Consider the following 18,412-nt stretch of genomic DNA (forward strand, 5'->3'; position numbering starts at 1 on the left):
ACGTGTTCCTCTACCTACCTGCTATCACGCAAAGAGCCCTGCTGGAACAGGCCCTCACTAACCAAAGCGCCGACTTGGACTTCCTTCCTAAAGAGGATTGAGCAGAAGTTCGTCCATTTTAGGATTGGCACAGGTGTTTATTATGTCCTTCTATGCAAGTAATCTGAACCTTGAAACCTGTGAAGCAGCATTTCCTTATCAGATGACGGAAAATGATGATGAGACACAGGCTTTTTGTTTTTTTGCACAAGATCAAGACACCAAGAATAGCTGCTACTCTTGAGATGTGAATGGTGAATCATATTTTACCACATTTGGAGGAGGATGAGGATTGTGCATCTCTGAGATTTCTCACCACAGCCTTGTGTTTCCAGTCCAGCCCGAGGGAGAGGAATTAGTCATACAGAAGTCATCATTGCTGCTTATAGTGTCATCCAGAAAAAATCACTATGATATAAGAGCTTGTAAATATTCTGTTTAAAATCCCTGCAATCAAACCAGCACAAAACTAATCCATTCAGCTCGAGGATGGTGCACCTTTGGATTTAAACCAGTAAAAAGGAGAAAAGAAATTGTTATTGTTGTAAATACATTATTAATGATTGGTTGATAATCTGTATTTTTTTTTTAAATATTCAGTCTTTGGGGAGACCTAAATTGTAACAATTTACGCATAATGTGAATCATGTGCGCTTTTTAACATCAAAATGTAGATGAATTTCATACATAATATTCAACAAATATGTATTTGAACCCTGTGGAATTTGTGAATGCTTCACATTTATTATAAGATCTTATACAATATTTAAAGTACTAAAATTACTTTAAATAAATTTTATTTTATTATGTAATCGAATGATATGTCTTATTGATTGATTGAGTTGGTTATTCTTTCATCTTTAAACTGAATGTGTTTGGATAGATTCAGGGAACAGGACGATGGAGGGCAGACTTCTGCTTTGTTAAATCCTGCAAACCTTTACTGTGATGTCAGCAGTGTGTGTGTGTGTGAAAGAGACAGAGAACACCACACGTCAAAAAGTGCACATTTACTTGGAACAGCCTTACTTAAAACAGATATTAGTGATTTTGAAAACCATGTTGTTTTATAGTTATGCGCAGTTAAAAGTATAAAAAAATGAGAATAATTAATCTATGCATTTTATTATTTCATGTCTAATTTGTTTTATTTCATAAAAACCTAATTACAAAAATATTCCCCAAATTGGCATTTAATATATGCCTATATCTACAAATTATTTTAAAAAATTAAATATTTTAAAGCTGCAGATAGCTTTTTTTGGGGGATAAAAATTATCCAAAATACATAACCACCCAGTGTTCAAAACTATCTGCTTGCCTTTTTCTCTTTAGGTACTGGTGGATTTCCGCGGGAGATTCGAGCATGTCTTTGCGTCATTACGTCACATGAAGAAGGAGTCTCGGCTAGTAGACTATATTGAGTGTGAGGATGCTGGAGGTGGCGATTTAGCCTTTTCTCACAGCACTTTATATAATTAAACGTATTAATTTGATGGCAGGTCCAGAAATGTTCAAATGACAATCACCAGTGAGTGACAACCAAGCGGCAACCTCCCTGTCTCTCTCTTGAAACCAACACGGAAGTGAATTAAACTGCAATTCTTCTACAGACCGCTTGAGGCAGGCTGTAAAAGTGAGTCAAATCTGCATCCTCCCCAATGTTAAAATGGCCGACTTTACAGCAAAAAAAAAAAAACATGATGTAATATAACTTTGTTGGTGATTGTTAGATTTAGTCAGTGCGATTTACTGCAATGTCAGAACCAGAACAAAAGTGGATGTTTTTTACTAGTTCAAATGACATTTTCCAGTGAAAATTATTGTGTTGGTCATATTTCCAAAAATAATAATCTGTGATTCTAAATTGCTAGTATCCACACCGGCGCGGTGACTGACAGCCTCACACTCTCCTCAAACATTGTGTTCATCTGCGTTGTGCCGTGTTGACACCCAACATGTGTTTACAACTAGCGTAAAGTTGATAATTCCGCGAATGACTGCAATTGCAGATTTCGAACAAATGGCGACAAAATGCGGACTGCATCTTTAAATCGTTAGTTATTTAAAATAACACACAATCAGTTTAATAAATGGATTTGAATACTTAATATTTAAGTACTTATGGCCTCCATTAATAATTGCTTATCCTCTAAAGTGCTCAAGACATTATAGAAGCATGGCTTTAGTGGATTTCTGGGATCACGGTGCTTTTGAATAGCGAGGGAAGCTGATTTAATCAACAGCCTCCAATGAAAAAGGAGATCTATTTTGTTTTATTGTATTTGACGGGAGTGCCCCATCATCAGATTAGCGCTTAATCTCTTACTGTATTTGACTCTGGCAGTGGATGTGGGGTGTCACATAGAATCTCACTTGTTTTTGTAAAAATATGCTACATGTTCAGTGTACATAATTTTTTACGTGTGAGTGTCGAGCTCAAAGTCAAAGGAATTTTTTTTATCTGATAGTTGCTTAAATGCAATAAATAAACAAATAAATAAATAAATCGTTAAATGATTAATTAATTATTTCTTAAATGAACTGAAATGAACTACAAAAATCCACAAGGACTACAATGAGTGCCCTTTTACCATTGACGCCGATTGGTTGTCGTGTTTCTCATGGCCAAACGTCTGACGTCTTTTTTTTTTTTAACGTCTGACGTCAACAGCTTCATTTGATTTGGGAGCTGCGGAATAGTGGAAGATTGGCAATAAATACCGATTTAAAATAAATAATGGTGTTTATTACGTAGCAAAAAAGTGGCCAAAATCATCTTCAAAAATTCACCGTTTCTTGTGTTGCACAGAAGCAAGAAAATCTGGATTTTGAATGTCACGTGGGAGGGTGAGTAAATAACGCAATTGTGAACTATCCATTTTTAACACAAAACTCTCTCTCTCTCTCTCTCTCTCTCTCTCTCTCTCTCTCTCTCTCTCTCTCTCTCTCTCTCTCTCTCTCTCTCTCTCTCTCTCTCTCTCTCTCTCTCTCTCTCTCACACACACACAAACACACACATTTCAAATAAATACACAAGACCGTTTTCTGTTTGTAGCCTACTGTGGCAGCAACTCCAGATAAGGTGGTGATTTAAATTTTATAGGACACTGCATCCACCTGTCATGTAAAAAGGGTTAATACACAGTCATCCATGATACCATTTGAACAGATATAATGCTTTTTGATCTGGGCTGGGGAGCTTGATTTGCTAAATGACTGTTAAATCTTCTCTGGTGATTTTAGGAGTGGGGAGGTGTGGTGGCGGGTGGGCTCAACTAAGGCTTAGCAGAAAAGATGCCCTACATGTGTGTTCATGTGGGTTAATGCTTGAAGACAGAGCCATTAAAGTTTTACCATGACAGCAATGTTTTATTGAGCAGCTTTCTCTGGACTGGGAAATGCCAAAATTCGAGCAATAGATGCCGCAAATGCAGACATGGACTTCAGAACACATCAGAACTCAGTGTGTTTGTACACAGAATTACTGCTCAAGTTATAAATGAATGATTGGGTTCTTTTATTGTAAATTCGTTTATATATTATATCATATTATACTGCATTAGATTGGGTTTGTGTTTTTACAATTAACTAAAAGCCCATTAGTTCAACCTAAAATGAATATTTATGTCATCATCATGTATGACTTTCTTTTGAGGGTGATTAAATGATGACAGAATTTTTGTTTTAGGATGAGCTATTGCTTTAACGTGTTTGCTGCTTTAGCAAAAATAAATATGGTCATGCAGTGTCGATAGTCCTTCTTTGATCGTGCAGAAGGAACTCTCTCACTGCGCATCATTCAATCTCTATGGCAGGGTTCCAGTTTCATAAGAGTGCTCCAGCATGTGCAACCTCGTGGGACGAAGCTAAAGGATGCTGTACTGGAGGAGAGAGTGAGCCGATACGCGTACGTGATAGACCTACCCCGCTCTATAGCAGGGACCTCCCTGACCCACCCTCCCCCTTCCAGAGCCAAATGGAAAGAGAAGGTCTGGTTATTTCTGTGATGTGTGTCCATGAATTGTTAATGTCTTTGAATTGGCTGACTGCGCTTTGCTGAGCCTGAGCTGGTTAATTAGACCTAAGGGAGGTAGCAAGACAGAACAAAACTGACAAAGAAAAGTGGCATCATCTACTCTGAGATTATGCACAGTGGATATCTCACCAGGTTGGATGAAGAAAGAAATCTTTGTATCTGATGTTCTAATTGTCATCCAGTCTCAGATAGTAACTTTTACATTTTACTACAGCATTAAACCCAAACGACTTTTTATATACTATTTTAAATACTAATTTTGCTCTCCTTAATTATGGGGGCATTTTTGCCCAGATGCCCATTTAAATGTGTGATCCTGCTCCAATCTGATGCTTTGCGTAAATCTGTAAGAAGGGTTTTTGTAGGTTTTTGCACTGCGGGTGGCATTTTCTAACGCGTGCATTCAAAAAGTGCCCACTAAATATTTTATTTCAGCTGTGCATTGCTTGAGTCTGCACTGTCTGCATGTTTCTTAGATTTATTAATAATCCCTAAGCATTTGTATGCTCTGCTTCACTGCATTTTAAACCCAACCGCAAGTTCATTTTAAATGTTTTTTTTTTTTTTTTAAAGTACCTGGCAAGAGAACGAGATAGAAACAAAGAATGCAACCTCATTATCTCGCCATAAGCATTGGTACACTGGCAAATCTCCAACTGTTGCAAGCACACAGGAGAGCGCTATGGAAGACTGTGGTCTTCAAGCCTGTGTTTCTTCTTTTGGAATGTTTCTAGAATCTTGTCGTCTCTCGGTCAGCGTGTTGCCATGGAATTCCCTGAGTGCCGCTCCCTCTCCTCATGTCACACAGTAACTTAGAGCGAGTCAGTATTTTTCCACAGTAAGACATACAGCATATACAGCTGCCATCAGTCTTAGCAGACACACAGATGATGTGCACAGTTTGGAATTTCCTGTTATATATGCTCATATACAAATACTCTCACAATTTCAACTTCTGGATCACCTCGGTGATTAATATTTAGGGTAACGTTTGATGATTTTACCTCTATCTCAGCTGCTGATGATGTGAAATGTTGTGGATGACTTCGTCCCAGACCTATTTCCCATAAGGCACTGCTGCTTCTACACCACATGTTCTGCTAACAAAGCACCAGAGATTAAAGAGCTGTCAGCTCGGGGCTTTAATCTCCTAAAGAGGGACCGCTGGGGCACACAGGCACGTCATAGCACATACTTCCTGTCACTGCCTGTTGTCTGAAGGAGGGATGGCAGTGACAGCTTTTATGCACAACTTAGAAGGTGAGGCGAAATGAAGGATGATGCTTTTTGCAAAAGACTCACAGCGTACGTGTTTTCTTAGGCAAGATGCGAGTTTGATCGGGTTTTCTGAGAGATAGTGGGAGTGGCCATGTAATAAGAGGCATTCAGTCCCTCTTGGGCAGTTCAGCCAGATCGTTGTGCAAACACAGCAGGCCCACTGGGGTTAAGTCAGCCATGTAATGACACCACAGTGGAATAATGGGCAGCCGTGCTCCAGTTTGTTTTTGTATGCCTTGTAAAATGGCTGAATCAGAATTGTGAGGACACGTATACCCTGGGAAGGAACTTCTCACTCAGGTTCAGTGTGCATCAGATCAGTCCGCCTTCTTCATTGAGCACATTTGAGCACAAAAAAAGTGGGCCAAAGATCACAATCCCAACACACATTTCCACTCATTCAATTTCCACTCAGCCAGTTCCAATTAACCCAGGGCGTGGAACAGAAGAGTTTTGAGGGGAGATGGAAAAAATGGGTGTCTCTAGAATCTTTGCACTGTCCTCATTTGAGGAAATGAAGCATGACCTCGGCTTGACCCGTCTCCCCTGGTGCTCAGGCTAATGGAGTGAGGCGTGCAGATGTTCGACAGCACTAAAGTATACGTGCAGGCTGACTATGTAAGAGTGCACTGACAGAACTGGATCAGTTGTCTTTGCCAGGGGACAAGAGCCACACTGCTGTGACAGAAATGGCTCGCAAATGGCCCCACACTGCATGCTACTTAACATATACTGTATTAAGTCTTAAGGAGCCTACTTGATCATTGCTGCGGTCCATCTCTCAATCCCGATATCAGAATGAATGATTCAGGCATGCTTATGAGTCTCAAGTTGTTAATGAACTACTCATGGAGCCTAATCCAACCCCAAATCCAGAGAAGCTGGAACATTTTGTAGAATACAATAAAACCTGATTTGTTAATTGTCTTTAAACTTTATTTAACTGGTGCAACACAAAAGTTGGAACAGAGGCATTTTTACCACTGTCACATCTCCTTTCCTTTTAATTACACTTTTCAATCATTTGGGAATTAAGGATACTAATTGTTGCAATTTTGCAAGTGGAATTTTTGCCCAATCTCGCCTGATATAAGACAGCTGCTCAACAGTCTGTGGTCATCATTGCCTGATTCTTTTTATGATGGGTCATACATTTTCAATAAAAGACAGATCTGGGGTGCGTTTCCCGTACCGTACAACTTGGGGCGGCAGTGGCTCAGTGGTTCATGTAGGTTTTCTACAAACCAGAAGGTTGGTGGTTCGATCCCTGGTTCCACCTGACCAAGTGTCCAGGTGTCCGTGAGCAAAACACCTAACCCCAGCTGGATGGCGTCTTGCATGGCTGACGCAGTCGGTGTATGAATGGGTGAATGTGAGGCAAATGTAAAGCGCTTTGGTGGCCATTGGGTCTGTGAAAGTGCTATATAAATGCAGTCCATTCACAACTATGTAGCTTGCTGCTTCACTATCACATCGTTGGAGAAATCAACTAGCTAGTCACGACTGTTTCCCGAAACCAACTGTCGCAAAGTATCGTTCAACCACGTTGGTTTATTACATAACTTGCATTAACAGAGATTACAATCGAGCTGCTATTAGCATGATTAGCTGCTATTTAAAAATGGCGGTCACAAGTTTCTATTCGTCTTGTTGGTCACGGTAACCCCGCCCCCAGCCGCTGATGTAAGGGGTTCTTACTTCTAGACCAGCAATGATTGGGTGCCACTTAAGAACCACTTTTACTGGTTCGGAGCTGGTGCTCTGGTGGTCGAAAAACAAAGAACCGATTTGAAACTAGGCTCTGGCTCCGAACCAGCACTAGCTCTGCCTTGGTGGATAAGGGGTGTCAACACTATCTCACGACCAATTCGTACGAATTCGACGCATGATTAAAAAGTGTCTATTTCGTACTAATTCGTACGACCTCACTCGTACTAATTCGTACGATTTGTCTAAACCCACGTGACGGTTAAGTTTAGGGGCGGGGTAAGGGGTAGGTCATTCGTTTGAATTCATACGAATTGGCCAATTCGTAAAATATGTACGATTTAGCAAAATCGTATTAATTCGTACGAGTGAGGTTGTATGAATTGTTACGAATTAGCCACTTTTTAATCATTCGTCGAATTCGTACGACTTGGTCGTGATATCGGGTTGGGGGTGTTGGTGGAGCAATAACTACTTTTAATGAAATTGTTTGAGATCCAATTAACGCTCAATTTTTAATATAAATTACAGACATGTCATCTGAGGACTATTTCTTTTTGTTCTCGGTCATTTTGCTTTATTATCAGACTCAATATTTGGCTCGTTCTTACATAGTAGAGCACATTCGCACTCTTCAAACACGGTACTTTAAATCTTTTGACAAACTAAAAGACGTAAATTACATTTGTATGTATTCTAAATAAAAGGCCTCGTTGTACTGAATGTCAGCTTGCTTATTTTGATCAAGATAAGGATTTATTACATCCAAATGTCATGCAATATAGAAACTATGCCTCTAACCACAGCTCGAGAGCTGTTGTTCAAACCACACAACTTCCAACTGTTCGTTGGAACGATTGCTTCGGGAAACACTGACCTGTTGATCTATGCTGATAACGACGGAACTTGCGACCATAGTTGGCTAACGATGCTTTTGGGAACAACACAGTCTCATCCCAAAAAGTCATATAACTGACGTCTTGGGACATCTTTTGACCATACGTCAATATCCGCCTTTTTAGGGCCCCCTTAAACGTCGGTAGATGGCGATCCCGGGCCGTCATACAACTGACGCTTTACCTTTAACGTCAGTTAGGTGACGGGTTAGGTTTAGGGTTAGGTTTAGGTCTGGGGTAGAGTTAGGATCCCATAACCTCATCTACCGACGCCCTAAAAAGTCGAATATTGACGTATGGTCAAAAGACGTCCCAAAACGTCAGTTATATGACGTCTTGGGATGAGACCGGGTTGTTGGGAAACATACCCCTGGACTGCAGGCACTCAAACACATTCATTCTACGGTGTAACGTGTTGAGAAACCACTCTGTTTTTGCATGTGCAGAATGAGGCCTGAAATTGTCTTGCTTCCCAAGAAAGATATCATCTTTAATGGCAGTATATGTCTCTGTACAATCCCAATATACGCCTCCACATCAATGGTTCCAAAGTCACCCATGCCGTTTGCACTGAGGCACCCCCAAACCATGACAGATGTTTGCTTTTCCACCTGTTGCTGATGGATGTCTCTATAGACCTTATGCACCAGAGAAACGTGGGCGCCGTCATCTTTAGAATATTGTCTTTGAACTTCCGGTTTTGTGGTCGCTCTGTATATTTCTATGGCATCGCTGCCGAGGAGTAATTAGCTGGTGAAGTGGATTTACTTATTGTAGAGTTAACAAAAGTTATCATGAGCATTGTAAAGCAGATGTCTTAACAAATGTCGACCGGGATTTTTTTTACGAGCAGTTCATTCATACCTATGCAAGATCGCTGTGAAAATACAGACCGGAAGTCAAAAGACAACGAGTGCAGAGCTGAAAAGGGGTGGGGCTACGTAAGGTCTATAGTCTCTTTTGTTTTTGGGACTGAGAACTCAAAGTCAATTTTTCCCCAAAATCTGAAACGGATTCATCTGACCCCAGCACAGATTCCCACTGTGTTTTGGATCATCTGAGATGAGCTCGGGCTCAGAGAACTTCATTTTGCAGCAATTCTCTGCATAGAATTGATGTAAAGCTTTCTCCTTGTGGAACAGAGATTCAAGTTGCATTTCTTGATGCAGTGGCAGACTGTGTTAAGTGGCAATGGTTTTCCAAAGTGCTCCAGAGTCCATGTGGCTATTTTTAACCCAGTAGCATGATGGTTTCTCATGCAATGCCGTCTGAAGGGCTCAAAGGTCACACTCATTCAACAGAGGTTTCCTGGCTTTTCATTCATGGAGATTTCTCTGGATTCTCTGAAACTTTTCACAATATTATGTTTGGTAGATGGTGAAATACCTAAATACTTTGCAATCTTGCACTGGGAAATGTGATTTTTTTTAATTGTTTGACAATTCTCTCACGAAATGAGGCACAAAGTGGCAGCTATCACAATATATTTGTACATGTGTACATAAATATATATTTCTTTGAAAATAATAATTAATTAATGTAAACCTCTACTAATGACTTCAGAGAAAAGTTGATTTGAGTTGATAATAGATTTTTTGTTTTTGGCCCAATTTGTTCAAATTCAGTTCATCATGTGCTTAAGACATGGTCATGCATGAGCTAAAAGGTTGGATTAGCCTTGCCTTGTGGTTAAAAATAACATGACTTGATTACGGTTGACACTAATTATGTTTAAACGACCACAAAAGCGTTAACTTCATCTGAACTGGACCTATGTGATTTTAAAGTGTTTAATACTGCCTGGATCACACTTTTACACTTTGAGATTGTTCTCTTCACACAGCACATCTTTTTAAGATCCTCAGAGGAGAACAGCAAGAGTGTTTCGAGCAGCAAGTGGTTTTACAAGTCACAACCCATCATTTATTCTCTCTTGTGATATGTCCATTCGCAGTCCATATTCCCTTCTTAGCATAAATCCCCATCATCCAAATATAGGATGCATTTGCCGTATTTAGATTAAAGAGACATTAAGCTTTGCCATATATGCAGATTTACGGTCATTGTGTCAGACTTCGTCAGAGTATCACTTTACCCCAGATGTGTACATTTAAGCAGACTATTGGTCCATGGGATCCCATAGAAATGGAGATTTGTGATGGGGGCTGAGAGAGTGGATTATTTTGGGCAGATTAGAGTGTCATCTGCTGCGGGTTCAACCGGCGTAGAGAGCAATCATGTGAATGTGTGGCTAGGCAACGGGCATCAGGATTACCAATTCCTAATCTTAGAGAGTGAGCCATTATCCACTGTTAGTCTCATGGCCCCCAGATCCACTCATGGCATCTTTGTTTGGTAAACGGGTGACGGCTGTACGGTCCGATACTCGCAGGTCCATTAAGTGCACAAAGATGTATTGACTTTGATAAAAATGCCTGGCAAAGTTACACTTGCAATATGCAGATGGGTCTGAACAGAGTGAAGTCTGAGTGTGCGAAAAGAAGAGCTACAATTTTCCCTTAGATGGGAAGAGAATAATTTCATGTGTTCTATTATTTAGCAGAGAATAAGTTTTATTTATTTTTTTTTGCATTGATTTGGGAATGCAGATAAAAATGTGACAGACTGTGCTCATTGTGCTAGCGGACTTGTTCTACCAAATCCGTTTTATGGCTTTACATTTACAAAGGAGGTGCCAGATCTGTTAAAGACAGTTTAATGCATTACTGCATGTCAGTTTCAATTAATCTCATCAATATTATTATGGATGAATCACTTGTATTCTTCATTTTCTTTGGATGAAGCTCCCGCTAAATGATTTTTTTTTCCCCCAAATCCCAAATAAAGATAATTTGAAGAGACTGTCTGACATTATTGTGAAGAAAGCACTCAATAAGCATAAAAAGTTAGTTTTTAAAACCTTAAGTTTGAAGATCGATAGTTTATTTTATTTCAGTATCATAGAACATAAGCCGTCAGTCCACAGCAATCGAGTTTCAGTCGAGTTTGTTAAAACTGTTTATGTCTTGGGGGCGTCCATACAGAATGGATACAGAATCTTATTTAGTAATTGTTGGTCTATGTATACATATGCAGACATATGTCTCGCTCGTGCCATGAGCATCGATCATGTTTCAAAGTTAACAGCTGTTCAACTTTGAAACCATTCAGTTGAGCTCCTCAGCTGTTTTGTTTCTCTTACTGGTATTCTTTGGCTTATTTATCTTGAATGGCTCTTATGGCAGGAAAATCTCATATGATTTGCACAAAATATTGTGGCCACGAATTAAGAATTTGTTCTCATTGGTTTTAGTTAAATCGTGTCCATGTTGTACTAATTAGTTCCCTTGTTTCAATCCCACAATTGATCCTGTCCTGGTCCTGATCTATCTATCGTGTTAAATTGAAAGCCATTCTTATTACTAATCTCAGTGTAACTGTTATTGTGTAAACACAGAGATAAATTGCCCAACCCATGCCATGACACACACCCAATTGAAACACACAAATGACATTGAAGCTGTCTAAAAATCCTCTACTTTATTCAATAAGATGTTTTGTAAAACATTCAATAAAAAATGTAATCACTTATTGCTTGTTATTAAACTAGTACTTGATCGTATGCATATTTTCTCAAAGCATTCTCATATGTAACACACATCTAGATAATTAGACAGGTTTCTACTGTTTGAATATATAAAAACATGAACAAACCAAAAGTCATAAATTAACCCCACATCCTTGCCATAAGTGCAGATTGAGCTATTAATCTAAGAAAAGAAAAAGAAAAAGCCTTGGCCAGTGCACAACCTCTCTGTTTGCATATCCATTCGATGCTTAAGGGTGCTGATAGTTTACAAGTCCCTCACCACACACATACATTCTTTTTAAGGAAATTGTGTACAAGGCAGTATTCGATGGTGACCTGGCAAGATGCGTTGTTGTTGTTGTTGTTTTTTTTTTTTTTCATCCTTTAGCTTTTCAAGGAAGGAAGGGTGCAGTTGAACAACAGCAGGTCCATTGTAGCTTCTAAAGCAGTCGGCGCCGATAGCTTCGGTGGTGAACCAAACCATAAATAAATAAATTAATGATCATAAATAAGTAAATAAATTAAAACGATCTGTACATGTTTAAAAATGCTCTGTAAGTGAGAGTGCTGAGTTGCGGTGTAAATAGTGCACGAGCCTGCAGGAGAAATGAACATGCTGCGTAACAGAGGGAAACTCAAATATTTGCTGCCTTTGCCTTTTCGAGGCATTTCTTCTCACCTCTGTCATGCAGGATGTTGTCTAACAGGCCTTTTCTGGCATTTCCATGTCGACAACACATGCCTGAACTCAAGATCAAGCGTGCAAGCAGCGGCGACAACACTGAAGTCAAAGAGAAATTCCACTAACTGCATATAAAGATATATATCGATGGTTATAAATATAATAGTAATGCATGTCAAAGTGTCAAATTCTGACTATATAGAGCTAGTGTTTTGTGTGTTTTTGTGTGTGCAGTGGATGCTAAACTGCTGTACATTCATGACGAGGGAATGAAACAGAGAGCAAGCGCCGTGTGATCCTGTCAGGCTTGTGGAGGCTCAGACGGAGGGCTGGGGCGACCGCTGCTGCTGCTGCTGCTGACTCTCTTATAGAAGCACACACTTGCCCTTCTCCACCCATGGGTTGTTCTTCATCAGCTCGGGATTCAGGAAAGGGTCCTCGGGCACACACTCCTCGATCCATTTCACCAGGCTAAAGAGAGGAAGGAGAACGTCCCTCATCATTATGGGACACATTGCAAATTTTGCAACATATTTAAGGTAACAAACCTCACATTTGATGCAAAAAAATGGCTATTATTTAGGGGTAAATAGAGCAGAGACTTGTTCTGGATGTCTGCGACTTTGAACACGAATTGTTGCTGAGTGATTTATGAAATTAGGGTCATGTAAGACAGCACCCATGTTGAGCAAATGATAAATGGGGGTGATAATCACGTAACTCTTTGCAGAAGCACCATCCATCACAGGCGATTAATAGAAATGATGTGTCCAAGATGAGAGTGATGATCTTAGTTTCATCTGAGACTCAAGAAACATTTTTTTTTTTTTTTCAAAAAGTCTTCATGACCCAACTTTATGATGGATTTCCAATTGCTTGTTCAGCTAAACTGCACAGTAACACCGCAGGAACTACTACGCTGGCATAAACTGGGCTTATCATTGCTGGCTGGTAAAGTTTCATTTGTAACAGAGAAATTACCATTGTGAATACTTCAGGAAGAGAGCCCTGGGATGCAGGGAAATGAGATGTCACTATAATGTGACAGTGGCGGGTGTGACTAAGAGGCCATGCGTGCTCTCAAATTGGAGAGTAAAGCACCAGAGATCTGAGAGCATTATCTTTTTCCTGAACAATCACCAAGAGGACCTGACCTCTGGGCAGCCTAATTTGTGACATGAGGTGAACCTGCAAAATCAGAAATAACTGCAGTTATGAGTTCATGGTGACATTAGGGTTATTCAATCAGGAAGCTGTTTAGAGAAAACCAATGACAAAACGGATTACTCTCCGCTAAAAAAAAGGATCTATAAAGAATGAACTATGGTAAGTGGATAAGTTAGGCAAAAAATAACTGTACATTATTCAACTTATTAGATGACGATTTACCAATAAGCAATATTGATTTGAGTTGAAGTTATTTTATTCATATTTTAATTGTTTCTTACTTGTTATATTACCTCTAGTACTTACATTCGCTTAAAGCTTCTACTGGACAAAAAAAAAAAAAAGACCAACAATGGCCATTGCTGAGGTTTTAAGCTCACTATATCCACCTATTTTAACGTATAAGCGGGTGCAGCCGATTGTAACTTGAATGTGCTACCAGTGTCACCTGGTTCCTTTTATTTTAGAAATGCTTCTTGAGCAGCGAATTATCATATTAGAATGATTTCTGAAGAATCATGTGACACTGAAGACTGTCATAATGACTGTTGAAAATTCAGTTTTGCCATTATTATTATAGCCATAAATTACATCTTAAATGTGTTTTTTCTGTATGTTTGGACAAATAAATGCAGCCTTGGTGAGCATACGAGACTGGTTTTAGAAATATTTAAAAAATCTAACTGACAACAGACAAACGTGTATACTGAAATATTACTGAAACTAAAACTAAACAATTTTTACCACAGCAAAGTAGTGAAATTGCTCCAGTTAGCTAATCTAACTTGCATCGTATGCAAAGAGATATGAGAGACATGAGAGAAGCACTAGTATATTATTGTCAAACCAAGTCAAATGTATGGTTGAGAGTTCATTATAACAAAATACTGGACTGCTCAATGCCACAATTGACCAATGAGAATTCAGTATTTGTATAATAAACTGACAGAATACATGGATGATGTTCTGATGACTTGCTGTTGGATTTTCTGTGCTTGATTATGTGATGCACAGCGACAAAAATAGAAGGATGGTAGAACGAGTCATTATCTTTTCTGTTGTGATATGGGGCAACAGCATAAAATATATGGGTTGGAACTTGGAAAGAGAGACTATCACAGTTTGAAGCACAAAAGAGAGCACACTCACTCGGTCACTGTCTTTGAGGATTTCTCTCTTTTGAAGGCCAGCTGGTACTTGAGGCTTTCTACCTCCTTCTTCATCTGGGGCAAGTCCATCTCATCCATGGCTGTGGCTTGATGTGGAAGTGATCAAACTAAACCTAAACAACAAAATTGAAACAAGAAAGAAGATTGCTTTACAAAACCAATTGTACTACTGAAACTGCGTTAGTGTATCTTTTACATGACTTTTATTTCAACTGGCATTCTAGACCAGCAAACTGTGCTGGCTCCAAATAAAAATGTACAATAGTAGATATGTATCTTTAACAGCTGATTTGGCATCAATGTTGATTGCAATTCAAAATTTTGCCAAACCAGCCCCTCACATAATTTGATATGTATGCAACAACTAATGATCTGAACAGATTGCATATGTAAAGTGATATGAAAATAATGCAAAATAACACAATGACTACTAACAATGCAAAGATTTAAAAGTTATTTTGACTACCACAATAATGTGGGCTTTTTCAGCAAATAATGGCATATGTGATATATTTTATTTAGAATTTGATTAATTACTTTAATTCAAATTTTAAGTTGTATTTTTGTTTTACAATTGAAAAATGCAAAAAAAATGCCGTTGTTAACTTAAGGGACTGCTTCTACCTTATCTAATGGTATTAGGCTGATTCAGTCAAGTGAAGCTACATTATTTATTTGACATTTTTTACTTGAATAACAGATGAAAATAGATGACACCACATGTATCACATTTTAGATAACCTGACAAAGCATTTCTGCATAACCACAATTATAACCACATATTCTGTTATATTCTCATTCTAGGATGTACTGCATGCGTTTAGCTTTGAGCTTGAATGAGATGCTTGTCTAAATGCTTGCTCCTCTCTTGAGCAGGGGTTGGGGGATCAGAGTTTGCGTCTTGAGGGTTTCAGTGTTGAGAGGAGTCCAGCGTTAGGGCATGTGTAAGCCAAAGAGCAGAAAGAGTTCAGCATGCAGGTGTTCTGCTGCCTGTATACATCCGTCCCATAAAGGCTTTTAAGCGCTTCCCATCAGACACTGGAGCCTCTCGCTCTAGTCTCAGATAGTGAAATCAGAGCTTTTAAACACATTCAGAGCAGCTGGGAGACTGTGCTGTTCTTCAAATCAAACGTGATGTTCAGAAATGGTTGGGGGACAAAGATGTTTTGCCAACTGTATGATTAACTGCAATGCTCTAAAAATGTCCACTTTTCTCAAACCATCCATGAATACTTAATTCATATGGAGATATTCATGAAATTCATGACATTGTGTCCCAATACAATGGAAGCTGAAATTGGCTGTTGCCAGAAGGTAAATACACTGATTTCAGTGCTTCACTGAGGCCCTAAACAAATACAGAATCAATAGTGTCCCAGAATATACAGCATTTTGCCGCAAGGCAACCTATCCCTCCCTCACCCATTTGTCATGAACCAAATATTAATTGATGAACGCAGGGCTTGACTTTAACTTTTTGCTCACCAGCCACTGTGGCTAGTGGTTTTCCAAAGTTATTAGCCACTCAGCATTTTCACTGGCCACAATTTTGACATTAAACTGCCATATAGATATTTTTAATATTATCATTAATTTGGCAGCCGGTGTATTAGGATGATGTCACTTTAAGACCTGATGCACGGATCCATTATACTGTTAAACGTGAATTGTCTTTACTTTTACTTAAAAACATAACTGTGTTTAGGTGAATACTCATCAAGATCAGCATTTGACATTATTTTGTGTGTATTTGACTGTTTAAGCGCAACAAGCAACGAAAAAGAACAAAATTTAGTACTGAGAGGTGGCACAAAATCTGCTGGCGTGAGCAAAATTATGCGCAATCCCACACTGAAATTCAAGCCCTGTAACACCAACAATATTATATAACGAGTGAGGCTAGTTTGTGTCAACTTGCAGTCGGAGAGATGAGAAAGCAAGAAAGCTCAGCTGGTCTCGTGTATCTATTTTGCGGAAACAAGTATTGGAAGCGTTTCAGACTTTCAGATGTTTCAGTATCGGTATCGAAAAATCTATATTTCTGACATCACTACATTGAACTTAGTTTATTCCAGATGCCCTTTTAAAAGACAATAATTATCAAACTTAACCATTTAAAGTGGCTGTGTTACACGCCACGGCTAAAATCCAATCCATGTTAATGTTAATGAATATTTGTTAGTTTGTTAATAATATTATGCGTAGGCTACTCGTCATTACAGTAGGACAAGTGACATATTAGATGGAGGATGAGGATGAACTTCCCAAGCCAAGTTCTTCATGTAGGTCGTTCAATGATGTAGGTCATCAGATGTATCATCCTCCAAATAGGGGGATTACATTTTAGTTTGGTTTAAAAAAATAATAATCCAAAATGTAGCAATTACTAAAGAAGCAGAAAGAACTGGTGCAGAACGAAGTAAATAAGATGAATCAAATCTATCAATGAATGTGATAGATTATTTACTGTAGCTATATCATCTGATGAAGATCAGCATGACTTGCTGTATCTCAGTTACCTCCAATGGGTGTATTAAGGTTTCACAGAGCAGATAAAACTATTAAGAAGCTAATGCAGGCTGAGGCTCAATTGTAGGCTTCTTTCTGTAAATATAGGCTACGTTTAAATAACCCAATGATTTTATTAATCAAAAAAGAGGGATGGATGAGGTAAAAGGAGGACGCTGAAAATCGAAGTTTTATATAACACCGGCAAATCGCTGGGAGACACAGTGGTGATGGTGGGAGTGGAAAAACAATATGGGAAATGCACACACAAAAATGAAAATATGGATGTCCATCACAAATATTTCACGCCAACATAATAAGTTGTGTCAACTGTCATGAAGAGTCAATCGCGGAAAAAGATTAGATCGATATGAATTCGCAATTGTGTCGCTTACCTCGGTGATGTATCTTTGGGTAATTTCCGAAGCCCGTCTTTGGCGCAGACTGTTCTTATCTATGAGAAATGTCCTTAGATTGGTCAAAAACACACATACGCCAGTGTATAATTGGCGAAAAAAAACGATGGACGATTGTGTGTCCGCTGTAGACAGCCAACAGACTGGACAGTGAGACTAAAGATAGGCTGGTAAGCTCCGGCAGGAGCGGCAGAGAGAGAGAGAGAGACAGCTGAAATAAACGATGCTGAAGAAGTTGAGCTGATGGCACGGCAGTGGTTACAGCCTAGTAAAGTGCAAGGACGCGGTTCAGTCGCTGCTGCTGCTGGGCCAATGTAGAGGAGGTGCTGGGGCAAAACTGTCTGGGAGGGGGGATCGGGGGGCGGTTATATGCTGTTGAAGTCTAACGTAAATGCCTCTTCTAATGTTGTGGAGACAAAAGGACGCCCGATGATGTCCCTTGCCTATTCGCTAGAATTGTCAGTGTGAAGTGTTAGATTTTCCATACGGATTTGCTCAAACTCTTATGGTTAGAATACGTTTGATCCAGTGTATAATCTATGCCCAAATATGGACAAATTGAGCTTCAACATGTTAGGCTATTTATGCTTCGCGAAGATTAAGCTTTTCTGTCAAAGAAAACATTTATATTATTTAGCTGTGCTGTGCGATTATTTTATTTCCTGATTCTATATCCATGAGGGGTTTTCATGAATCTCTTGCTTTAATAAAGAAAAATCGTTCTAATTTATTTTCTCTCCGCCAACTAAAATAGTTCCAACAAAAAAACATCAAGCTTTGGGTGTTGCCACGCAACACGCAGCAGACTGAAAGCCGGTGTGGAGCGGCGTGCCGCGTATTGTGACGCGGAGCCATCGAGATTTTCCCCTCCTAACCGTTCCTAACTCAGAGATTTCTTGTTATCCACTCCAGGTCTGCTCCG

General features: G+C 39.3%; 1 protein-coding gene across 1 annotated transcript; it reads right to left on the minus strand.

Annotated features, from left to right (window-relative positions):
- Window positions 1-11,906: 11,906 nt before the first annotated feature.
- gng13b (guanine nucleotide binding protein (G protein), gamma 13b) lies at window positions 11,907-17,784 on the minus strand. Its single transcript, XM_039687844.2, has 3 exons — window positions 17,470-17,784; window positions 14,547-14,679; window positions 11,907-12,701 (listed from the first exon to the last, which is right to left on the minus strand). Exons 2-3 carry the CDS (start codon window positions 14,642-14,644, stop codon window positions 12,596-12,598), a joined length of 204 nt encoding a protein of 67 aa, XP_039543778.1. The 5' UTR covers window positions 14,645-14,679; window positions 17,470-17,784; the 3' UTR covers window positions 11,907-12,595.
- Window positions 17,785-18,412: the final 628 nt, after the last annotated feature.

The sequence above is a fragment of the Pimephales promelas genome, chromosome 3, assembly GCF_988280905.1.
Source record: "Pimephales promelas chromosome 3, fPimPro1.hap1.1, whole genome shotgun sequence".
NCBI classification, from domain to species: domain Eukaryota; kingdom Metazoa; phylum Chordata; class Actinopteri; order Cypriniformes; family Leuciscidae; genus Pimephales; species Pimephales promelas.

Coding starts and splice junctions, on each gene's coding strand:
- gng13b (XM_039687844.2), bottom strand. CDS start 14,644: ATGGATGAGATGGACTTGCCCCAGATGAAGAAGGAGGTAGAAAGCCTC. Junction 12,702..14,546: donor TCCTCAAAGACAGTGACCGA/GTGAGTGTGCTC, acceptor TCCTCTCTTTAG/CCTGGTGAAATGGATCGAGG.